At 34.3% G+C, this 26,489-nt stretch overlaps 1 protein-coding gene across 4 annotated transcripts in view; it reads left to right on the top strand.

Moving 5' to 3' along the window:
- LOC145268215 (steroid hormone receptor ERR2-like) overlaps positions 1-26,489 on the top strand; it is a 274,707-nt gene that overhangs the window by 213,145 nt on the left and 35,073 nt on the right. For all 4 annotated transcript variants that reach the window (XM_080123514.1, XM_080123515.1, XM_080123513.1 and 1 more), the window contains one exon: positions 4,164-4,439. In XM_080123514.1, the coding sequence (XP_079979640.1) occupies positions 4,164-4,439 (276 nt within the window). The remainder of the gene's footprint in view (positions 1-4,163; positions 4,440-26,489) is intronic.

Genomic DNA, 26,489 nt, shown 5'->3' with positions numbered 1-26,489 from the left:
TATGGAACGGCTCATCAAGAACTTATTTACTTTAGACTTGAACACAACAATATTGTAGTCAGCCGGAAAGCAGGAAAACGGAAGACAATTCCATAGGCGTGCAGTTCTAAGAAAGAAGCTTTGTTCATGGAATCTACGTTTAGGTTTAGCCACAGATAAAGAGTGGGGGAAATTATTGATAGTGTTTACAGCTAGACGAGTGTTTCTTGTGAAAGTTTGGCGAGGGGGGACCAAAGATTGAAGCTCAGTTGAACACTTTCCATGAAAATAACGATACATCAGAGACAAACTCGCAACATCTCTTCTGTGAGATAGAGGTTGCAAGGAGGAGAAAAGGACATCTCCTACGAGGCTACGAAGTCTATTTTGAACTCTATCAAGGCAGGACAAGTCCTTTCTAGCAGCTCCTGCCCAGATGTGGCAACAGTATTCCATCCTTGGACGTACCTGGCTCTTATATAGGTAGAGAATAGCATCAGCAGTGAGATATCTACTGGATCGATAGAAAGATCCCACCATTTTTCCAGCGGCCTTGGCAACAGATTTGATATACGTGTTCCATTTAAGATCAGGAGTAATGGTCAAGCCCAGAAGCTTGTCAAAACTTGAGGCCTCCTGAAGACGAGAGCCATTCATTTCAATTGATGACAAATGTGGATTAGAATTCTTCGTCCTATTTTAGTCTCCTAAATTAATTACAGTGAATAAGGCATTGTTAAAACATTGATAAATCCTATTTTAGTCACCTAATTTACTGACTGTGAGAATAGAAGTTATTTGGAAATTACTGCTACCTTGAACAGCACCAGAAGTAACTGGTAAAACCTTTCTAATTAAATTAATTTTGGCAGCCATTCGGTAACAAAATGACATAGCCTTAGCCCTTGCTGCATGAGGAATACCTGCGACCTTGCTGCCAAGTAGAAGAATTATTTATTCTATTTTAAAACATTCAATTTTTCAAAAATCTTATGTTCGACATCTCCAAAACATCCAATATGGGGAAAAATATTGCAGAAATGCAAACTTATTGTTTAGGATGAATGCACAATGGTACGCAAAAAATCACTTGAGGCTCTTGGTCGATCCTTGCAAGATTTGTGTGGCAATTTCAGACCATTTTGGAATACAGTAATATTGCTTGCAGGAGATTTCAGACAAATGTTACCTGTTATTCTTCAATAAACACCAGCAGATGAAATAAATGCTTGCCTCAAATACTCTACTTTTTTATTCCATGTGAAGACATTAAACTTAACTCAAAATATGTATGTACAGTTGCAGACTGTTCGATCCGCACATAAATTTTGGCATCACTTGTGGGAAATTGGGTACGAAAAAGTGCCAGCTGGTCAGAGATAAGAGCAAAATTCTTTTACTTTTAACTTCTGTAATTTTATTACATCAAAAGCAGAGTTAGTTTAAAAGGTTTTTGCAGATATTCAAATTATAAGAATTCCATTTGACTGAGTGAACGAGCTATTCTTGCAGGTCAATACAAAGACGTCCACGCTATTATTCAATGTAAAATTCTAAGTAAGGTAGTCAAATACAAATCCATCGACACTGTTGTGAAAGGAGATAAAGTGGTTAATTATCCAACAGCTATATTTGTCAGGGATGCCACCGCATGTATTGCAACTGAAATTTGGCGTAGTAATTATCATGTTGTGAAATATAAACCAATCCAAGCTTTGCAATGGCACATGGCTTGCAATAAAAAAAATTAACAAACAATATCATGGAAACAACAATCATAACAGGACTTTTTACCGATGAATATATCTTCATTCCATGCATTCCTATGATTCCACCGGATACATCATTACACTTTAGGAAATTGCACTTTCCAATTTTATTGTCATTTGCAATAACCATCAACAAAGCACAGGGAACAATCTTTACAATTGTGGGCTTTACAATTGTGGGCTTCACACTGACTGTTTTTTCACATGGATAATTTATGTTACATATTCAAGAGTCACCAAACCAGAAAATCTCTACATCAGCTAAGAAAATGGAACAACAAAAACTGTGTACCCATACGAAATGGAAAATTAAATCTATAAGAAACATGCTTGTACAGCTAGTATATAAGTCTGTTTATTATACAAACATTAGTGGTTACATATATGCATACATTGGAATCTCAATTCAAAGGGACCACCTCATTAGACCAAAAAAGGTGAAGTTATTGAAACAAGAATCAAGGTTATATTTGTTTTTTTATAAAATATATTCGGGTGTAGTTTATACTCTGAAAGAAAGGGGGCTGTATAGTTTGTGAATGTGGATAGTAGAAGTTTTGAGGTGGGGGTAAAGAATTGGAGTAGGGGTGGGAGGGGAGTGAAGGAAGAGAGGGGAAGTACGATCCTGTGTGGTCAAGCTGGCGCAGCGGTGAGGTATTAGTTTTATTTTAACTTAACGGTTTTTTATTAGCCTAAGATTTTGCTTTGATCTGAAGTAATATTATACTCTCATTATTGTTGCTTCCCTATAAGATAGGAAAAGTCTTTATGACTGTTTTTTCTTATCCGTCTATTTTATTGATAAGCTCTATTTATTTATCGCTCCCCCGACAAAAGGAGGGTGAACCTGTAAATTCTCCCTTATCCATTCATCCATTCGTCTGTCCGCACTTTTCTCAATAACTACACCTTGGAATTTTTTTGAAATTTTGCACAAACATTAAACATGCTATAAGTAAAAAAGTAACAGAACAAATTTTCCGGGAAAACTCTGGGTAAAAATGGCTAAAATTGACATTTTTGTGCTTATTAAAAAAAAATTAATGCCTTGGATTTTTATAAAACTTTCTGAAAAAGTTGTAACTAACTGATTTCTATATAATTTTGTTTGTCTATACTTCACGATAAGATTTGGGTGTGCCTCAGAGGCTCTTTTAGGGCTAATAAAAACACTCCATTTTTGGGACTTTTTTATCATATTTGTCCAAAATTTTCTGTGTATGTCTAGCAGTTTTGCATGGTGCTGAACTCACATTTAAATATTTTAAGGCCTTGGGGACTTTTGGTGCTAAATGGGTGGGGGAGTCAAATGATTTCTTTTTTTTTTTTTTTTTGCATGGTGCTGAACTCAAATTTAAATATGTTAAAACCTTGGGGACTTTTGGAGCTAAATGGGTGAGGGAGTCAAACGATTTCTTTTTTTTTTTTTTTGCATGGTGCAGAACTCAAATTTACATATGTTAAGGCCTAAAACTGCACCGTTTGTTCATTTTGACCAGAATTTGATGTCCCCTGGAGACTTTGGGGGCCAGGGGGCGGGCAATGCTGAACTTTGTCATTTTTTTATGCCTCATTCACTGTGCATTCACGGGGGATCATGCATGCTTCACTTGTTTGTTTATTTATTTTATTCCTGGCTTTTTTATCTGTTCATTTGTTTCTTGTTTTTATTTATTTGTTTATTTCAAAATAAAGTATATGTCCACATGATCAAATCAACAACTAGTGAACAAATATACAGGTTTATTTAGATGATTTAAATAAAAGTGGTTAAAGTTTGAATTTTGTATTCCATATATCAACAGTGCTTAAAAAACAGTGAATTCTTATACGATAAACATGTTGACTGACACTCACATTGTAATGAACATTCAAGACTTCAACGACATCTGAAGATGTACCAAGGATTATCACCGACATGTAACGTAAAAAGAAATAATAATAATAATAAAAGTAACAAACATTTTCCTGCTGAAGAATTTGTTATTATTCAAAACATTGAATTTGTTTAAAAAATGTCTCCACTAGTTTTGGTCTTGAAAACCGTTAATGTTTGAACTTTTTTATTCCATATATCATTACATTCCGATTAAGCACAATTCTATGAATTTCAATTTCTTTTTTAAGACTTTTCGTGTTTATATTTTAAACATTTTTGGAAGTGAAAAGAAATGGATTTTGATCAGAATTGGAATAAGAATTCTAGACATGAGGTTTAGTATCATTATATCTTGATTTTAATCTTTGTAGTCGGGACATAAAAGTGGTATAAAACTGTTGTGTATAGAGATTTGATTTTACCTGTCCTGAGATTGGTATTCTTCTAGTATACAGATATTACTTTAGATGTATGCATTATGAAGTGAGTATATATGAAATTGCTTATATATTTGAGTGTCTATTCATGTCTTCCAGGATTTGCCAGTCTTCCCCTGGGTGACCAAATGAATCTCCTACAGCATTCATGGCTTGAAATCTTATGTCTGAACCTTGCCCATCGATCCTGTCCTTACAACCACTTCCTGAAGTTTGCAGAAGATTTCAAAATTGACCAAGAGCAAGCAGCAAATACGTATGGCTGCTCACCTGAGATGGATAACCTTAGCCGGAAACTCGCCAGCAAAATCACAAGTCTTGGCGTAACAAAAGAAGAGTACATACTTTTGAAGGCCTTAATACTTTGCAATCCAGGTTAGTAAAAGGCGTTAACTATTTCATCTATGTGCAATGATTCAAAGTTTTCCCAGTTCTTATACAATTATCAATTCTGTTTTAAATTTCTGATTCCTACACAATTGACTCCATTGACGAAGGCGTCAGAAAGAAAATAGCCATAACTTGGAAAGTGATTACTTTCCAAGTTATGCACAACTATAGACGCACATATCAGAAGAATTCATTTAATGGCATTGATTTTAGGTCAAATTTTCCGATATTTGGAGCATTTTTTTATTGCAAACTCTGTTTTGACATGATTCAAACATATGACTGCGGCTCACATGTATTTAACAAAAGCAAAGTTGGCTGGAGTCAGTTGACACTGAGAGATGGAAGGCAAACATTTTGTGATTTATGTGGCAATTCAGCAGTTGTTACTATTTAATACTTGTAGTAATGGAATAAATTGATTACATCTGTGTATTCTTGTCCACTCAATAATATATCATGACTACAGATTTGATTATAATTCCTTGCAAACCACTAACAGATTTGCTGAGAAAGAATTTAATTTTTACTTGTGTCAGACTAACAACAGATTTACCAAGGAAGAATTTGTTCTAAACCTTCTGTAGACTGTAAACAGACTTAGTAGCAAGAGATGTGATCTAAATTATCATTAACTACATGTGATCTAAATGTGATCATTATCATTAACTACATGTGATCTAAATGTGATCTTAACTACATGTGATCTAGATGTGATCTAAATTATCATTATCATTAACTACAAATAAAAAAAAAAAAAAAAAATTCTTCGTTTCTTTTTCTCTCTTAATTTCCCCTCTCTGTCCTGCTCTAAGTAAATCTGTCGACCTAGTCCACAAATTCCAAAATTTCATCATGACAAGTTTCAAGAAAAAATACACGATTAAACCCGGTTCCCCAACTTCCAACGTAGACCCCTACTACCATGTCTCCTTCTCCAACATCAGGGGTCTTCGTTCTAACCTTCCAGAGGTTGAAACCCAATTACAGGAGACTAAACCAGACCTTTTATTTTTAAGTGAAACTGGCATTGGACAGGCTATTTCCCTAGATGAGTTTGCAATTTCAGGATACTCTAACTTAACTTCTAAATCTGACCCCCAAGATCGCCATGGGCATGGAATATGTGCCTATATTAAAGATAGCTTTCCATGTGGGAGGGACATCTCCAGGGAAGATCCTAACTTACCCTATATGTGCTTCCGGGTTGCTTTAGCTCACACTACTGCATTTATATTTACTCTCTATCGCCCCCACAACAGTGGAGTTACTATCTTTCAAAGCATATCTGAGAAAATTGACCAAGTCCTTTCTACTTATCCTTCAGCTAACATTCATATATGTGGAGACTTCAATGTTCACAACGTTGAATGGTTGACCCACTCAAACAAGACCGATGATGAGGGGAGGTTCTGTCATGATTTCTCCATTGCCTATGACCTCACTCAGATTGTTCAGGAACCTACCCGTGTGCCCGATAATGATGGCCAGTATGCGAGCCTACTAGACCTTTTTCTCACAACTTGCCCTGAACTATGTTCAGTTTCTGTTCTGTCGCCTCTTGGATCTTCCGACCACTCTGTTGTATCAATTAAGATAAAAATGAAATGTAATAAGTCCCCAGATGTACCTCTTCATCGTACAGTATATCGATACACTAAGGCTGACTGGGATAGCTTCCGTACATTTATATCTGATCTACCTCTGCATTCCATGTTTAAAAAGGATGTGTCCTCTATAGTATTAGACCTAACTGAATGGTTAATTGTAGGTATTGACCATTTCATACCCTCTAAAAAGTTTCAGAAAAAACCTAACAGCCAGCCATGGTTCTCTCCAGAATGTGCTGCTGCCATTGCGCACAGAAATCACTTTTTCCACTGCTTCAAACGTAATAGATGTATGGAAACTAAAGCCGTTTTCAGGACTGCCAGCAACCATTGTAAGAAAGTAATAAGGAACGCAAGAGAGTTGTATGCTCAATCTGTTAAGTCCAAAGTAGCTGAGCAGCGGCTTGGTTCCCACCAGTTTTGGCAAATAGCAAACAGAATCCTGAACAGAAGCGTGTGCTCCATCCCAACTATTATCAATGGACCTGAGGTAATCTCGTCAGCATCAGACAAAGCCAAACTCTTTGTCAAGAACTTTGCAGCAAATTCTACCCTTTGCGACCAAGACCGCCAACCCCCAATATTTCCTCCTGTATCAGAAAACACGCTATGTGATATACGTATATCTGTACGTGATGTTGCGAAGCTAATCAAAAACCTTGATTCGAGTAAAGCAACTGGCCCTGATGGTATTCCAATTATAGTACTCAAAAAACTTCAACCTGAATTAGCGCCCATACTTACAAAACTGTTTAAACGTTGTCTTAAGGAGAATAGTTTCCCATCTCCCTGGAAAACCTCATCAGTATGCCCTGTATTTAAGAATTCAGGTGATCGCTCATCCCCCTCTCAGTACAGGCCAATAAGTCTCCTGTGCGTCATGAGTAAGTTGCTAGAATCTGTGTTAAATACAGAAGTAATCAAACATCTCAACAAAAATAACCTTCTTAGTGACACTCAATATGGTTTCCGTTCTGCTAGATCTACAGCAGATGTCATTACAGTTATATCGCATAGGATTAGCGAATCTCTCGACGGTGGCAATCTTTCTAGAGCAATTGCTCTTGACATATCTAAAGCCTTTGATAGGGTATGGCATAAAGGTTTACTTCATAAGATCGCTAGCTATGGTATAGCTGGAAAAGTCTTCTCAATTATTAAATCATTTCTTTCTGATAGGTTCATAAGAGTAGTAGCTGAGGGGCAAAAATCAGAAGCTCACAGTATTAATGCCGGTGTCCCTCAGGGATCCATCCTGGGCCCAACTCTTTTCCTGATCTACATTAATGATCTTCCAAATCATATCCTTACATCATTTGTAGACATTTATGCTGACGACACTACCATTTATGGTACCACATCTAAGACAGTAAACGACCAAGTTCTCTCCAATTCTCTCTCCTCTGATCTTGAGCACGTAGTACAATGGGGAAAGGAGTGGCTGGTTACTTTTAATGCATCTAAAACCAAGCTTCTCTCTTTACATCATCAACATTCTAATCCACATTTGTCATCAATTGAAATGAATGGCTCTCGTCTTCAGGAGGCCTCAAGTTTTGACAAGCTTCTGGGCTTGACCATTACTCCTGATCTTAAATGGAACACGTATATCAAATCTGTTGCCAAGGCCGCTGGAAAAATGGTGGGATCTTTCTATCGATCCAGTAGATATCTCACTGCTGATGCTATTCTCTACCTATATAAGAGCCAGGTACGTCCAAGGATGGAATACTGTTGCCACATCTGGGCAGGAGCTGCTAGAAAGGACTTGTCCTGCCTTGATAGAGTTCAAAATAGACTTCGTAGCCTCGTAGGAGATGTCCTTTTCTCCTCCTTGCAACCTCTATCTCACAGAAGAGATGTTGCGAGTTTGTCTCTGATGTATCGTTATTTTCATGGAAAGTGTTCAACTGAGCTTCAATCTTTGGTCCCCCCTCGCCAAACTTTCACAAGAAACACTCGTCTAGCTGTAAACACTATCAATAATTTCCCCCACTCTTTATCTGTGGCTAAACCTAAACGTAGATTCCATGAACAAAGCTTCTTTCTTAGAACTGCACGCCTGTGGAATTGTCTTCCGTTTTCCTGCTTTCCGGCTGACTACAATATGGTTGTGTTCAAGTCTAAAGTAAATAAGTTCTTGATGAGCCGTTCCATATAAGTTATTAAATTTACCAAATTTTCATTACTAATGATTACTATATTGACCAATTTCTACTGTACACTCTTTAACCCTTATCCTTGAGTGGCCTCTGGGCCTTGATAATGTGGTGATGCCTTTGTAAAAAAAAAAAAAAAAAAAAAAAAAAAAAAAAAAAAAAATTGCAGTATGTATTGCCAACAGATTCGAATCAACTATGAAGTGAGAACAGATTTGACTACAAAATAAATCATTTTGTTGGCATTGAAAAAAAAAGTATTTAAGATCTCAAAACTTAAATGTTTTAAACAACAATAAATTCAACAAGACAACACAACCAAGAGCAATTCACAAAATTATTAGGAAGAAGTAACTTTCAAGGTTTATTTCCGATTTTTGTCAACATTTTAACAAGAAACTGATCATATATTGTCAGGAAAGATAACTTTTACCAAAAAATGAAAAAATGTGCACAACATGTAAACACGTCAGCAAACTCACAAAAAGAAATTGTATCGCAAATTAATATTCTTGGTAATGCAAAAATACAAAATGCAGAACGTGAATATCACTAAAAACATACATTTTTTTCTCAAGTGAGATTGGAATTGACACAGATAATAAAGACAGGACAACACAAAAGAATGTTAGATAAAGCAATCGTACCTTCAGCACAATTGTTGCATAGGATTCAACATGACCATTAGAAACAGGAAGAACTTTCTGCAGAAGGTGTGCAAAAAACATAAAAGGATTCCTTGCAAATCTGAGGCATAGAGTTAAACTGTCAACAAAACATTCTCCAGCCACTGAGTCTCTGGAAGATATTACCCAAGTGAGAAGGAGGCTTTCCTAGAGTCACTACTCAACAATAATGCTGAACCCCTCCTTCCCAGAAATTCCTGGCTGTTGGAAGGCAAACAACAGATAAGAAGATGGGTCCAGACACCTGACTGTGAATTACAGTCTACACAAAAACGAACACTAAATCAGCCATGAATATAACGGTAAAACAACAGATCAAGAAAATGGTGTTGAGTAGTAATCTTCTGAATAGTAATCTGTTCGAATTTGTGTTTTGAACTAACCCCCCCTTTTTTTCTTTTCTTTTTTTTTTTACATAGGCATCACCACTTATCAAGGATAAGGGTTAAAGAGTGTACAGTAGAAATTGGACAATATAGGAACCGTTAGTAATGGAGATTCGGTAAATTTGTTAACTTATATGAAACGGCTCATCAAAAACTTGTTTACGTTAGACTTGAAGACAACCATATTGTAGTCAGCTGGAAAGCAGAAAAACGGAAGACAATTCCATAGGCGTGCAGTTCTAAGAAAGAAGCTTTACTCATGGAATCTACTCTTAGGTTTAGGCACAGATAAAGAGTGGGGGGAAACTAATGATAGTGTTTTCTACTAGACGGGTGTTTCTTGTGAAAGTTTGGCGAGGGGAGGACCATAGAATGGAGCTCAGCCGAGCACCTGCCATGAAAATAACGATAAAGCAGAGATAAACTCGCAACATCTCTTCTGTGAGATAGAGGTTGCAGGGAAGAGAAAAAGACATCCCCCACAAGGCTACAAAGTCTATTTTGAACTCTATCAAGGCAGGATGAGTCCTTTCTAGCAACTCCTGGCCAAATGTGGCAACAGTACTCCATCCTTGGACATATCTGGCTCTTATATAGATAGAGAATTGCATCAGCAGTGAGATATCTACTGGATTGATAGAAGGATCCCATAGCAGAACGGAAACCATATTGCATGTCACTAAGAAGGTTATTTTTGCTAAGATGGTTGATTACTTCTCTATTTAACACAGATTCCAGCAACTTACTCATGACACACAGGAGACTTATTGGCCTGTACTGTGAGGGAGATGATTGATCACCTGAATTCTTAAATACAGGGCATACTGATGAGATTTTCCAGGGTGACAGGAAAGAATTCCCTTAAGACAACATTTAAACAGTTTTGTAAGGATGGGCGCAAGTTCTGGTTGAAGTCTTTTGAGTACTATAATTGGAATACCATCAGAGCTTGTTGCTTTACTGGAATCAAGGTTTTTGATTAGCTTGGCAACATCACGTACAGATATTTGTATATCACATAGCATGTTTTCTGATACAGGAGGAAATACACAGCATTTTTCTTAAAAAATTATTGGATTAATTCTGTATGTTGGAAAACGGTTCATTTTTATTCAGCTGTGAGCTTAATTCAAAAGCTGGACCAGTACTAATTTTAAATTTTCTGCAATTTAAAATATAATTATGTATAAAGATAGTATACATAACTGGGAATGTCTTATGAAATTAAATAATAGTTCTATATCATAATACCTGTATCAACCTGGCATTGTATTTTGTAAATATTTTTATTTTTTATATAACCAAACCCTTTTTTTATTAGGTTTATGAATAGCTCAATAATCCAGCAGCGTCTAAATTACAAATTAACATTACTTTTGTTTATAAATAAAAGAATGAGAAAACTTAATTGTAAATAAACTTCAAATGAAAAATAAACGCAAATGAGAAAGCTACGTCTTATTAAAAGAATAAGAGATGTTTAAGGTAATTATGTCTACAAATTTACCAAAATTTCAATTTGCATAAAGTATTTTTATTTTTAAAAATTGCAGCGAAATACACAATGACAACAATAACAAAAGAAAATTGACTAGTTAAAATGAAATTTTTATTCGGCAGCTTATATGCTATTCAGGTCTTACTACTTGTAAAGTCCATTTTATATATACTTTATATACTAGATAGATGTTTTGGAAAAAATTAGTTTATAAAATAAATTTTTTGATTTTATAAATTTATATAATTTGTATATCACTGTTGAAGTGCTTAAAACATCCTATTACTCATCATATGCAAATAATGTTTGATGGATTTTAAAAAATAACTGCAGTTGAAGCCACTCAAAATATTCACTCATTGTCTGCAGATTTAAGCTAATGATTTATGGTTGTTCATCATATTTTAAGCACTTTAAGCAGTGAAATTTTAATTAATTTTTCTTGTAAAATTACATTTATAAGCTCAGATGTCTCCAAATGCATATATGTAAATATTATTTCGTTTCATTAGACATTTTTGCTTACTTTTACATTTCAAAAAATTACAAATGTGAATGCATTAAAAATAATATTTTGATGAAAAGTAAACTATAAACAACTTATGGACGATGAAGGCAGTGCAGAATGATGAGATTAGAAAAGAATACATCCATCAAGAACTTGAACTAATTTGTCTATCAGAATCTGAGACATTCAAACCTTTGTTGTTGTAAAATACTGGTCACCAAGTTGCAAATACATGGAATGTTTTGTCTCAGGTTTAAATGGTTTTCCCAGGCGCAGAGTATGTGAATAAGATGTAATTCTGTTTCAAATGCCCACGAAAATGACGCAAGTTGTCCACATATTTGTACTGGAAAGTGAAAGTCATTGGTCTTTTCTTCAATGTCTCATGAAGTTTTACTAGAATACTGAAATCATTCCCTTTGCAAAGTGTCCACATATTTGTACTGGAAAGTGTAAATCATTGGCAATGCTTCATTATCTCATTAAGTTTTACTAGAATAATGAAGTTGTTCCCTTTGCAAGGTGTCCAGATATTTGTACTGGAAAGTGTAAATCATTGGCAATGCTTCAATGTCTCATAAAGTTTTACTAGAATAATGAAATTGTTCCCTTTGCAAGGTGTCCAGATATTTGTACTGGAAAGTATAAATCATTGGCAGTGCTTCCATGTCTCATGAAGTTTTACTAGAATAATGAAATTGTTCCCTTTGCAAGGTGTCCACATATTTGTACTGGAAAGTGTAAATCATTGGCAATGCTTCAATGTCTCATGAAGTCTTACTAGAATAATGAAGTTGTTCCCTTTGCAAGGTGTCCAGATATTTGTACATGAAAGTATAAATCATTGGCAGTGCTTCAATGTCTCATGAAGTTTTACTAGAATAATGAAATTGTTCCCTTTTCAAGGTGTCCACATATTCGTACTGGAAAGTATAAATCATTGGCAGTGCTTCATAATCTCATAAAGTTTTACTAGAATAATGAAATTGCTCCCTTTGCAAGGTGTCCAGATATTTGTACTGGAAAGTGTAAATCATTGGCAATGCTTCAATATCTCATGAAGTTTTACTAGAATAATGAAATTGTTCCCTTTGCAAGGTGTCCAGATATTTGTACTGGAAAGTGAAAATCATTGGCAATGCTTCAATGTCTCATGAAGTTTTACTAGAATAATGAAGTTGTTCCCTTATCAAGGTGTCCAGATATTTGTACTGGACAGTGTAAATCATTGGCAATGCTTCAATGTCTCATGAAGTTTTACTAGAATAATGACGTTGTTCCCTTTGCAAGGTGTCCAGATATTTGTACTGGAAAGTGTAAATCATTGGCAATGCTTCAATGTCTCATAAAGTTTTACTAGAATAATAATATCATTCCCTTTGCAAGGTGTCCACATATTTGTACTGGAAAGTGAAAATCATTGGCAATGCTTCAATGTCTCATGAAGTTTTACTAGAATAATGAAGTTGTTCCCTTTGCAAGGTGTCCAGATATTTGTAACGGAAAGTGTAAATCATTGGCAATGCTTCAATGTCTCATAAAGTTTTACTAGAATAATAATATCATTCCCTTTGCAAGGTGTCCAGATATTTGTACTGGAAAGTGTAAATCATTGGCAATGCTTCAATATCTTATGAAGTTTTACTAGAATAATAATATCATTCCCTTTGCAAGGTGTCGAGATATTTGTACTGTAAAGTGTAAATCATTGGCAGTGCGTCAATGTCTCATGAAGTTTTACTAGAATAATAAAATTGTTACTTTTCCAAGCTGTCCAGATATTTGTACTGGAAAGTGTAAATCATTGGCAATGCTTCAACGTCTCATGAAGTTTTACTAGAATAATAATATCATTCCCTTTGCAAGGTGTCCAGATATTTGTACTGGAAAGTGTAAATCATTGGTAGTGCTTCAATATCTCATAAAGTTTTACTAGAATAATGAAATTGTTCCCTTTGCAAGGTGTCCACATATTTGTACTGGAAAGTGTAAATCATTGGCAATGCTTCAATGTCTCATAAAGTTTTACTAGAATAATGAAATTGTTCCCTTTGCAAGGTGTCCAGATATTTGTACTGGAAAGTGAAAATCATTGGCAATGCTTCAATGTCTCATGAAGTTTTACTAGAATAATGAAGTTGTTCCCTTTGCAAGGTGTCCAGATATTTGTACTGGAAAGTGAAAGTCATTGGCAATGCTTCAATGTCTCATAAAGTTTTACTAGAATAATGAAGTTGTTCCCTTTGCAAGGTGTCCAGATATTTGTACATGAAAGTATAAATCATTGGCAGTGCTTCAATGTCTCATGAAGTTTTACTAGAATACTGAAATTGTTCCCTTTTCAAGGTGTCCACATATTTGTACTGGAAAGTATAAATCATTGGCAGTGCTTCATAATCTCATAAAGTTTTACTAGAATAATGAAATTGCTCCCTTTGCAAGGTGTCCAGATATTTGTACTGGAAAGTGTAAATCATTGGCAATGCTTCAATATCTCATGAAGTTTTACTAGAATAATGAAATTGTTCCCTTTGCAAGGTGTCCAGATATTTGTACTGGAAAGTGAAAATCATTGGCAATGCTTCAATGTCTCATGAAGTTTTACTAGAATAATGAAGTTGTTCCCTTTGCAAGGTGTCCAGATATTTGTACTGGAAAGTGTAAATCATTGGCAATGCTTCAATGTCTCATGAAGTTTTACTAGAATAATTACGTTGTTCCCTTTGCAAGTTGTCCAGATATTTGTACTGGAAAGTGTAAATCATTGGCAATGCTTCAATGTCTCATAAAGTTTTACTAGAATAATAATATCATTCCCTTTGCAAGGTGTCCACATATTTGTACTGGAAAGTGTAAATCATTGGCAATGCTTCAATGTCTCATAAAGTTTTACTAGAATAATGAAATTGTTCCCTTTGCAAGGTGTCCAGATATTTGTACTGGAAAGTGTAAATCATTGGCAATGCTTCAATGTCTCATGAAGTTTTACTAGAATAATGAAATTGTTCCCTTTGCAAGGTGTCCAGATATTTGTACTGGAAAGTGAAAATCATTGGCAATGCTTCAATGTCTCATAAAGTTTTACTAGAATAATGAAATTGTTCCCTTTTCAAGGTGTCCAGATATTTGTACTGGAAAGTGTAAATCATTGGCAATGCTTCAATGTCTCATAAAGTTTTACTAGAATAATAATATCATTCCCTTTGCAAGGTGTCCACATATTTGTACTGGAAAGTGTAAATCATTGGCAATGCTTCAATGTCTCATAAAGTTTTACTAGAATAATGAAATTGTTCCCTTTGCAAGGTGTCCAGATATTTGTACTGGAAAGTGAAAATCATTGGCAATGCTTCAATATCTCATGATGTTTTACTAGAATAATGAAAGCATTCCCTTTGCAAGGTTTCCACATATTTGTACTGGAAAGTCTAAATCATTGGCAATGCTTCAATGTCTCATGAAGTTTTACTAGAATAATGAAATTGTTCCCTTTGCAAGGTGTCCAGATATTTGTACTGGAAAGTGAAAATCATTGGCAATGCTTCAATGTCTCATGAAGTTTTACTAGAATAATGAAGTTGTTCCCTTTGCAAGGTGTCGAGATATTTGTACTGGAAAGTGTAAATCATTGGCAATGCTTCAATATCTCATGAAGTTTTACTAGAATAATAATATCATTCCCTTTGCAGGGTGTCAACATATTTGTACTGGAAAGTGTAAATCATTGGCAATGCTTCAATGTCTCATAAAGTTTTACTAGAATAATAATATCATTCCCTTTGCAAGGTGTCCACATATTTGTACTGGAAAGTGAAAATCATTGGCAATGCTTCAATGTCTCATGAAGTTTGACTAGAATAATGAAATTGTTCTCTTTGCAAGGTGTCCAGATATTTGTACTGGAAAGTGTAAATCATTGGCAGTGCTTCAATGTCTCATGAAGTTTTACTAGAATAATGAAGTTGTTCCCTTTGCAAGGTGTCCAGATATTTGTACTGGAAAGTGTAAATCATTGGCAATGCTTCAATGTTACATAAAGTTTTACTAGAATAATAATATCATTCCCTTCTTTGCAAGGTGTCCAGATATTTGTACTGGAAAGTGTAAATCATTGGTAATGCTTCAATGTCTCATGAAGTTTTACTAGAATAATAATATCATTCCCTTTGCAAGGTGTCCACATATTTTTATAGAAAGTATAAATCATTGGCAGTGCTTCAATGTCTCATAAAGTTTTACTAGAATAATGAAATTGTTCCCTTTGCAAGGTGTCCACATATTTGTACTGGAAAGTATAAATCATTGGCAGTGCTTCATTATCTCATAAAGTGTTACTATAATAATGAAATTGCTCCCTTTGCAAGGTGTCCAGATATTTGTACTGGAAAGTATAAATCATTGGCAGTGCTTCAATATCTCATGAAGTTTTACTAGAATAATGAAATTGTTCCCTTTGCAAGGTGTCCACATATTTGTACTGGAAAGTATAAATCATTGGCAGTGCTTCAATGTCTCATGAAGTTTTACTAGAATAATGAAGTTGTTCCCTTTGCAAGGTGTCCACATATTTGTACTGGAAAGTGTAAATCATTGGCAGTGCTTCAATATCTCATGAAGTTTTACTAGAATAATGAAATTGTTCCCTTTTTAAGGTTTCCACATATTTGTACATGAAAGTATAAATCATTGGCAGTGCTTCAATGTCTCATGAAGTTTTACTAGAATAATGAAATTGTTCCCTTTTCAAGGTGTCCAGATATTTGTACTGGAAAGTGTAAATCATTGGCAATGCTTCAATGTCTCATAAAGTTTTACTAGAATAATAATATCATTCCCTTTGCAAGGTGTCCAGATATTTGTACTGCAAAGTGAAAATCATTGGCAATGCTACAATGTCTCATAAAGTTTTACTAGAATAATGAAGTTGTTCCCTTTGCAAGGTGTCCACATATTTGTACTGGAAAGTATAAATCATTGGCAATGCTTCAATGTCTCATAAAGTTTTACTAGAATAATAATATCATTCCCTTTGCAAGGTGTCCACATATTTGTACTGGAAAGTGTAAATCATTGGCAATGCTTCAATGTCTCATAAAGTTTTACTAGAATAATAATATCATTCCCTTTGCAAGGTGTCCAGATATTTGTACTGGAAAGTGTAAATCATTGGCAATGCTTCAATGTCTCATGAAGTTTTACTAGAATAATGAAGTTGTTCCCTTTGCAAGGTGTCCAGATATTTGTACTGGAAAGTGTAAATCATTGGCAATGCTTCAATGTCTCATGAAGTTCTACTAGAATAATGAAATCATTCCCTTAAAAAGGTGTCCAGATATTTGTACTGGAAAGTGTAAATCATTGGCAGTGCTTCAATATCTCATAAAGTTTTACTAGAATAATAATATCATTCCCTTTGCAAGGTTTCCACATATTTGTTCTGGAAAGTGTAAATCATTGGCAATGCTTCAATGTCTCATAAAGTTTTACTAGAATAATGAAATCATTCCCTTTGCAAGTTGTCCAGATATTTGTACTGGAAAGTGTAAATCATTGGCAATTCTTCAATGTCTCATAAAGTTTTACTAGAATAATAATATCTTTCCCTTTGCAAGGTGTCCAGATATTTGTACTGGAAAGTGAAAATCATTGGCAATGCTTCAATGTCTCATAAGGTTTTCCTAGAATAATGAAGTTGTTCCCTTTGCAAGGTGTCCAGATATTTGTACTGGTAAGTGAAAGTCATTGGCAATGCTTCAATGTCTCATAAAGTTTTACTAGAATAATAATATCATTCCCTTTGCAAGGTGTCCAGATATTTGTACTGGAAAGTGTAAATCATTGGCAATGCTTCAATGTCTCATAAAGTTTTACTAGAATAATGAAATTGTTCCCTTTGCAAGGTGTCCACATATTTGTACTGGAAAGTGAAAATCATTGGTAATGCTTCAATGTCTCATGAAGTTTTACTAGAATAATGAAATCGTTCCCTTTGCAAGGTGTCCAGATATTTGTACTGGAAAGTGAAAATCATTGGCAATGCTTCAATGTCTCATGAAGTTTTACTAGAATAATGAAGTTGTTCCCTTTGCAAGGTGTCCACATATTTGTAACGGAAAGTGTAAATCATTGGCAATGCTTCAATGTCTCATGAAGTTTTACTAGAATAATAATATCATTCCCTTTGCAAGGTGTCCAGATATTTGTACTGGAAAGTGTAAATCATTGGCAATGCTTCAATATCTTATGAAGTTTTACTAGAATAATAATATCATTCCCTTTGCAAGGTGTCGAGATATTTGTACTGTAAAGTGTAAATCATTGGCAGTGCGTCAATGTCTCATGAAGTTTTACTAGAATAATAAAATTGTTCCCTTTGCAAGCTGTCCAGATATTTGTACTGGAAAGTGTAAATCATTGGCAATGCTTCAACGTCTCATGCAGTTTTACTAGAATAATAATATCATTCCCTTTGCAAGGTGTCCAGATATTTGTACTGGAAAGTGTAAATCATTGGTAGTGCTTCAATATCTCATAAAGTTTTACTAGAATAATGAAATTGTTCCCTTTGCAAGGTGTCCACATATTTGTACTGGAAAGTGTAAATCATTGGCAATGCTTCAATGTCTCATAAAGTTTTACTAGAATAATGAAATTGTTCCCTTTGCAAGGTGTCCAGATATTTGTACTGGAAAGTGAAAATCATTGGCAATGCTTCAATGTCTCATGAAGTTTTACTAGAATAATGAAGTTGTTCCCTTTGCAAGGTGTCCAGATATTTGTACTGGAAAGTGAAAGTCATTGGCAATGCTTCAATGTCTCATGAAGTCTTACTAGAATAATTAAGTTGTTCCCTTTGCAAGGTGTCCAGATATTTGTACATGAAAGTATAAATCATTGGCAGTGCTTCAATGTCTCATGAAGTTTTACTAGAATACTGAAATTGTTCCCTTTTCAAGGTGTCCACATATTTGTACTGGAAAGTATAAATCATTGGCAGTGCTTCATAATCTCATAAAGTTTTACTAGAATAATGAAATTGCTCCCTTTGCAAGGTGTCCAGATATTTGTACTGGAAAGTGTAAATCATTGGCAATGCTTCAATATCTCATGAAGTTTTACTAGAATAATGAAATTGTTCCCTTTGCAAGGTGTCCAGATATTTGTACTGGAAAGTGAAAATCATTGGCAATGCTTCAATGTCTCATGAAGTTTTACTAGAATAATGAAGTTGTTCCCTTTGCAAGGTGTCCAGATATTTGTACTGGAAAGTGTAAATCATTGGCAATGCTTCAATGTCTCATGAAGTTTTACTAGAATAATGAAGTTGTTCCCTTTGCAAGGTGTCCAGATATTTGTACTGGAAAGTGAAAATCATTGGCAATGCTTCAATGTCTCATGAAGTTTTACTAGAATAATGACGTTGTTCCCTTTGCAAGGTGTCCAGATATTTGTACTGGAAAGTGTAAATCATTGGCAATGCTTCAATATCTCATAAAGTTTTACTAGAATAATAATATCATTCCCTTTGCAAGGTGTCCACATTTTTGTACTGGAAAGTGTAAATCATTGGCAATGCTTCAATGTCTCATAAAGTTTTACTAGAATAATGAAATTGTTCCCTTTGCAAGGTGTCCAGATATTTGTACTGGAAAGTGTAAATCATTGGCAATGCTTCAATATCTTATGAAGTTGTACTAGAATAATAATATCATTCCCTTTGCAAGGTGTCCAGATATTTGTACTGGGAAGTGTAAATCATTGGCAATGCTTCAATGTCTCATAAAGTTTTACTAGAATAATGAAATTGTTCCCTTTGCAAGGTGTCCACATATTTGTACTGGAAAGTGTAAATCATTGGCAATGCTTCAATGTCTCATGAAGTTTTACTAGAATAATGAAATCGTTCCCTTTGCAAGGTGTCCAGATATTTGTACTGGAAAGTGAAAATCATTGGCAATGCTTCAATGTCTCATGAAGTTTTACTAGAATAATGAAGTTGTTCCCTTTGCAAGGTGTCCACATATTTGTAACGGAAAGTGTAAATCATTGGCAATGCTTCAATGTCTCATGAAGTTTTACTAGAATAATAATATCATTCCCTTTGCAAGGTGTCCAGATATTTGTACTGGAAAGTGTAAATCATTGGCAATGCTTCAATATCTTATGAAGTTTTACTAGAATAATAATATCATTCCCTTTGCAAGGTGTCGAGATATTTGTACTGTAAAGTGTAAATCATTGGCAGTGCGTCAATGTCTCATGAAGTTTTACTAGAATAATAAAATTGTTCCCTTTGCAAGCTGTCCAGATATTTGTACTGGAAAGTGTAAATCATTGGCAATGCTTCAACGTCTCATGCAGTTTTACTAGAATAATAATATCATTCCCTTTGCAAGGTGTCCAGATATTTGTACTGGAAAGTGTAAATCATTGGTAGTGCTTCAATATCTCATAAAGTTTTACTAGAATAATGAAATTGTTCCCTTTGCAAGGTGTCCACATATTTGTACTGGAAAGTGTAAATCATTGGCAATGCTTCAATGTCTCATAAAGTTTTACTAGAATAATGAAATTGTTCCCTTTGCAAGGTGTCCAGATATTTGTACTGGAAAGTGAAAATCATTGGCAATGCTTCAATGTCTCATGAAGTTTTACTAGAATAATGAAGTTGTTCCCTTTGCAAGGTGTCCAGATATTTGTACTGGAAAGTGAAAGTCATTGGCAATGCTTCAATGTCTCATGAAGTCTTACTAGAATAATTAAGTTGTTCCCTTTGCAAGGTGTCCAGATATTTGTACATGAAAGTATAAATCATTGGCAGTGCTTCAATGTCTCATGAAGTTTTACTAGAATACTGAAATTGTTCCCTTTTCAAGGTGTCCACATATTTGTACTGGAAAGTATAAATCATTGGCAGTGCTTCATAATCTCATAAAGTTTTACTAGAATAATGAAATTGCTCCCTTTGCAAGGTGTCCAGATATTTGTACTGGAAAGTGTAAATCATTGGCAATGCTTCAATATCTCATGAAGTTTTACTAGAATAATGAAATTGTTCCCTTTGCAAGGTGTCCAGATATTTGTACTGGAAAGTGAAAATCATTGGCAATGCTTCAATGTCTCATGAAGTTTTACTAGAATAATGAAGTTGTTCCCTTTGCAAGGTGTCCAGATATTTGTACTGGAAAGTGTAAATCATTGGCAATGCTTCAATGTCTCATGAAGTTTTACTAGAATAATGAAGTTGTTCCCTTTGCAAGGTGTCCAGATATTTGTACTGGAAAGTGAAAATCATTGGCAATGCTTCAATGTCTCATGAAGTTTTACTAGAATAATGACGTTGTTCCCTTTGCAAGGTGTCCAGATATTTGTACTGGAAAGTGTAAATCATTGGCAATGCTTCAATATCTCATAAAGTTTTACTAGAATAATAATATCATTCCCTTTGCAAGGTGTCCACATTTTTGTACTGGAAAGTGTAAATCATTGGCAATGCTTCAATGTCTCATAAAGTTTTACTAGAATAATGAAATTGTTCCCTTTGCAAGGTGTCCAGATATTTGTACTGGAAAGTGTAAATCATTGGCAATGCTTCAATATCTTATGAAGTTGTACTAGAATAATAATATCATTCCCTTTGCAAGGTGTCCAGATATTTGTACTGGGAAGTGTAAATCATTGGCAATGCTTCAATGTCTCATAAAGTTTTACTAGAATAATGAAATTGTTCCCTTTGCAAGGTGTCCACATATTTGTACTGGAAAGTGTAAATCATTGGCAATGCTTCAATGTCTCATGAAGTTTTACTAGAATAATGAAATCGTTCCCTTTGCAAGGTGTCCAGATATTTGTACTGGAAAGTGAAAATCATTGGCAATGCTTCAATGTCTCATGAAGTTTTACTAGAATAATGAAGTTGTTCCCTTTGCAAGGTGTCCACATATTTGTAACGGAAAGTGTAAATCATTGGCAATGCTTCAATGTCTCATGAAGTTTTACTAGAATAATAATATCATTCCCTTTGCAAGGTGTCCAGATATTTGTACTGGAAAGTGTAAATCATTGGCAATGCTTCAATATCTTATGAAGTTTTACTAGAATAATAATATCATTCCCTTTGCAAGGTGTCGAGATATTTGTACTGTAAAGTGTAAATCATTGGCAGTGCGTCAATGTCTCATGAAGTTTTACTAGAATAATAAAATTGTTCCCTTTGCAAGCTGTCCAGATATTTGTACTGGAAAGTGTAAATCATTGGCAATGCTTCAACGTCTCATGCAGTTTTACTAGAATAATAATATCATTCCCTTTGCAAGGTGTCCAGATATTTGTACTGGAAAGTGTAAATCATTGGTAGTGCTTCAATATCTCATAAAGTTTTACTAGAATAATGAAATTGTTCCCTTTGCAAGGTGTCCACATATTTGTACTGGAAAGTGTAAATCATTGGCAATGCTTCAATGTCTCATAAAGTTTTACTAGAATAATGAAATTGTTCCCTTTGCAAGGTGTCCAGATATTTGTACTGGAAAGTGAAAATCATTGGCAATGCTTCAATGTCTCATGAAGTTTTACTAGAATAATGAAGTTGTTCCCTTTGCAAGGTGTCCAGATATTTGTACTGGAAAGTGAAAGTCATTGGCAATGCTTCAATGTCTCATGAAGTCTTACTAGAATAATTAAGTTGTTCCCTTTGCAAGGTGTCCAGATATTTGTACATGAAAGTATAAATCATTGGCAGTGCTTCAATGTCTCATGAAGTTTTACTAGAATACTGAAATTGTTCCCTTTTCAAGGTGTCCACATATTTGTACTGGAAAGTATAAATCATTGGCAGTGCTTCATAATCTCATAAAGTTTTACTAGAATAATGAAATTGCTCCCTTTGCAAGGTGTCCAGATATTTGTACTGGAAAGTGTAAATCATTGGCAATGCTTCAATATCTCATGAAGTTTTACTAGAATAATGAAATTGTTCCCTTTGCAAGGTGTCCAGATATTTGTACTGGAAAGTGAAAATCATTGGCAATGCTTCAATGTCTCATGAAGTTTTACTAGAATAATGAAGTTGTTCCCTTTGCAAGGTGTCCAGATATTTGTACTGGAAAGTGTAAATCATTGGCAATGCTTCAATGTCTCATGAAGTTTTACTAGAATAATGAAGTTGTTCCCTTTGCAAGGTGTCCAGATATTTGTACTGGAAAGTGAAAATCATTGGCAATGCTTCAATGTCTCATGAAGTTTTACTAGAATAATGACGTTGTTCCCTTTGCAAGGTGTCCAGATATTTGTACTGGAAAGTGTAAATCATTGGCAATGCTTCAATATCTCATAAAGTTTTACTAGAATAATAATATCATTCCCTTTGCAAGGTGTCCACATTTTTGTACTGGAAAGTGTAAATCATTGGCAATGCTTCAATGTCTCATAAAGTTTTACTAGAATAATGAAATTGTTCCCTTTGCAAGGTGTCCAGATATTTGTACTGGAAAGTGTAAATCATTGGCAATGCTTCAATATCTTATGAAGTTGTACTAGAATAATAATATCATTCCCTTTGCAAGGTGTCCAGATATTTGTACTGGGAAGTGTAAATCATTGGCAATGCTTCAATGTCTCATAAAGTTTTACTAGAATAATGAAATTGTTCCCTTTGCAAGGTGTCCACATATTTGTACTGGAAAGTGTAAATCATTGGCAATGCTTCAATGTCTCATGAAGTTTTACTAGAATAATAATATCATTCCCTTTGCAAGGTGTCCACATATTTGTACTAGAAAAGTGTAAATCATTGGCAATGCTTCAATGTCTCATGAAGTTTTACTAGAATAATGAAGTTGTTCCCTTTGCAAGGTGTCCAGATATTTGTACTGGAAAGTGTAAATCATTGACAATGCTTCAATGTCTCATGAAGTTTTACTAGAATAATGAAGTTGTTCCCTTTGCAAGGTGTCCAGATATTTGTAACGGAAAGTGTAAATCATTGGCAATGCTTCAATGTCTCATAAAGTTTTACTAGAATAATAAAATTGTTCCCTTTGCAAGCTGTCCAGATATTTGTACTGGAAAGTGTAAATCATTGGCAATGCTTCAACGTCTCATGCAGTTTTACTAGAATAATAATATCATTCCCTTTGCAAGGTGTCCAGATATTTTTAATAGAAAGTATAAATCATTGGCAGTGCTTCAATGTCTCATAAGGTTTTACTAGAATAATGAAATTGTTCCCTTTGCAAGGTGTCCACATATTTTTAATAGAAAGTATAAATCATTGGCAGTGCGTCAATGTCCCATAAAGTTTTACTAGAATAATGAAATTGTTCCCTTTGCAAGGTGTCCACATATTCTTAATAGAAAGTATAAATCATTGGCAGTGCTTCAATATCTCATGAAGTTTTACTAGAATAATGAAATTGTTCCCTTTGCAAGATGTCCACATATTTTTAATAGAAAGTATAAATAATTGGCAGTGCTTCAATGTCTCATAAAGTTTTACTAGAATAATGAAATTGTTCCCTTTGCAAGGTGTCCACATATTTTTAATAGACAGTATAATCATTGGAAGTGCTTCAATATCTCATGAAGTTTTACTAGAATAATGAAATTGTTCCCTTTGCAAGGTGTCCAGATATTTTTAATAGAAAGTATAAATCATTGGCAGTGCTTCAATGTCTCATAAAGTTTTACTAGAATAATGAAATTGTTCCCTTTGCCAGGTGTCCACATATTTTTAATAGAAAGTATAAATCATTGGCAGTGCTTCAATATCTCATGAAGTTTTACTAGAATAATGAAATTGTTCCCTTTGCAAGGTGTCCAGATATTTGTACTGGAAAGTGTAAATCATTGGTAGTGCTTCAATATCTCATGAAGTTTTACTAGAATAATGAAATTGTTCCCTTTGCAAGGTGTCCACATATTTTTAATAGAAAGTATAAATCATTGGCAGTGCTTCAATGTCTCATAAAGTTTTACTAGAATAATGAAATTGTTCCCTTTGCAAGGTGTCCACATATTTTTAATAGAAAGTATAATCATTGGCAGTGCTTCAATATCTCATGAAGTTTTACTAGAATAATGAAATTGTTCCCTTTGCAAGGTGTCCACATATTTTTAATAGAAAGTATAAATCATTGGCAGTGCTTCAATATCTCATGAAGTTTTACTAGAATAATGAAATTGTTCCCTTTGCAAGGTGTCCACATATTTTTAATAGAAAGTATAATCATTGGCAGTGCTTCAATATCTCATGAAGTTTGACTAGAATAATGAAATTGTTCCCTTTGCAAGGTGTCCACATATTTTTAATAGAAAGTATAAATCATAGGCAGTGCTTCAATGTCTCATAAAGTTTTACTAGAATAATGAAATTGTTCCCTTTGCAAGGTGTCCACATATTTTTAATAGAAAGTATAAATCATTGGCAGTGCTTCAATGTCTCATAAAGTTTTACTAGAATAATGAAATTGTTCCCTTTGCAAGGTGTCCACATATTTGTAATAGAAAGTATAAATCATTGGCAGTGCTTCAATATCTCATGAAGTTTTACTAGAATAATGAAATTGTTCCCTTTTCAAGGTGTCCACATATTTGTACTGGAAAGTATAAATCATTGGCAGTGCTTCAATGTCTCATGAAGTTTTACTAGAATAATGAAATTGTTCCCTTTGCAAGGTGTCCACATATTTTTAATAGAAAGTATACATCATTGGCAGTGCTTCAATGTCTCATAAAGTTTTACTAGAATAATGAAATTGTTCCCTTTGCAAGGTGTCCACATATTTGTACTGGAAAGTATAAATCATTGGCAGTGCTTCAATGTCTCAGGAAGTTTTACTAGAATAATGAAATTGTTCCCTTTGCAAGGTGTCCACATATTTGTACTGGAAAGTGTAAATCAGTGGTAGTGCTTCAATATCTCATGAAGTTTTTCTAGAATAATGAAATTGTTCCCTTTGCAAGGTGTCCACATATTTGTACTGGAAAGTATAAATCATTGGCAGTGCTTCAATGTCTCATGAAGTTTTACTAGAATAATGAAATTGTTCCCTTTGCAAGGTGTCCACATATTTTTAATAGAAAGTATAAATCATTGGCAGTGCTTCAATGTCTCATAAAGTTTTACTAGAATAATGAAATTGTTCCCTTTGCAAGGTGTCCACATATTTGTACTGGAAAGTGTAAATCATTGGTAGTGCTTCAATATCTCATGAAGTTTTACTAGAATAATGAAATTGTTCCCTTTGCAAGGTGTCCAGATATTTTTAATAGAAAGTATAAATCATTGGCAGTGCTTCAATGTCTCATAAAATTTTACTAGAATAATGAAATTGTTCCCTTTGCAAGGTGTCCACATATTTTTAATAGAAAGTATAAATCATTGGCAGTGCTTCAATGTCTCATAAAGTTTTACTAGAATAATGAAATTGTTCCCTTTGCAAGGTGTCCACATATTTTTGATAGAAAGTATAAATCATTGGCAGTGCTTCAATATCTCATGAAGTTTTACTAGAATAATGAAATTGTTCCCTTTTCAAGGTGTCCACATATTTGTACTGGAAAGTATAAATCATTGGCAGTGCTTCAATGTCTCATGAAGTTTTACTAGAATAATGAAATTGTTCCCTTTGCAAGGTGTCCACATATTTTTAATAGAAAGTATAAATCATTGGCAGTGCTTCAATGTCTCATAAAGTTTTACTAGAATAATGAAATTGTTCCCTTTGCAAGGTGTCCACATATTTATACTGGAAAGTGTAAATCATTGGTAGTGCTTCAATATCTCATGAAGTTTTACTAGAATAATGAAATCGTTCCCTTTGCAAGGTGTCCACATATTTTTAATAGAAAGTATAAATCATTGGCAGTGCTTCAATGTCTCATAAAGTTTTACTAGAATAATGAAATTGTTCCCTTTGCAAGGTGTCCACATATTTGTACTGGAAAGTGTAAATCATTGGTAGTGCTTCAATATCTCATGAAGTTTTACTAGAATAATGAAATTGTTCCCTTTGCAAGGTGTCCAGATATTTTTAATAGAAAGTATAAATCATTGGTAGTGCTTCAATGTCTCATAAAGTTTTACTAGAATAATGAAATTGTTCCCTTTGCAAGGTGTCCACATATTTTAAATAGAAAGTATAAATCATTGGAAGTGCTTCAATGTCTCATAAAGTTTTACTAGAATA

This window comes from Euprymna scolopes, chromosome 43 (genome assembly GCF_053919585.1).
Source record: "Euprymna scolopes isolate OS-2025 chromosome 43, ASM5391958v1, whole genome shotgun sequence".
In the NCBI taxonomy this organism is placed as follows: domain Eukaryota; kingdom Metazoa; phylum Mollusca; class Cephalopoda; order Sepiida; family Sepiolidae; genus Euprymna; species Euprymna scolopes.
The sequence above is the reverse complement of the archived record's forward strand: the minus strand, read 5'-3'. Positions and strand labels throughout refer to the sequence as shown.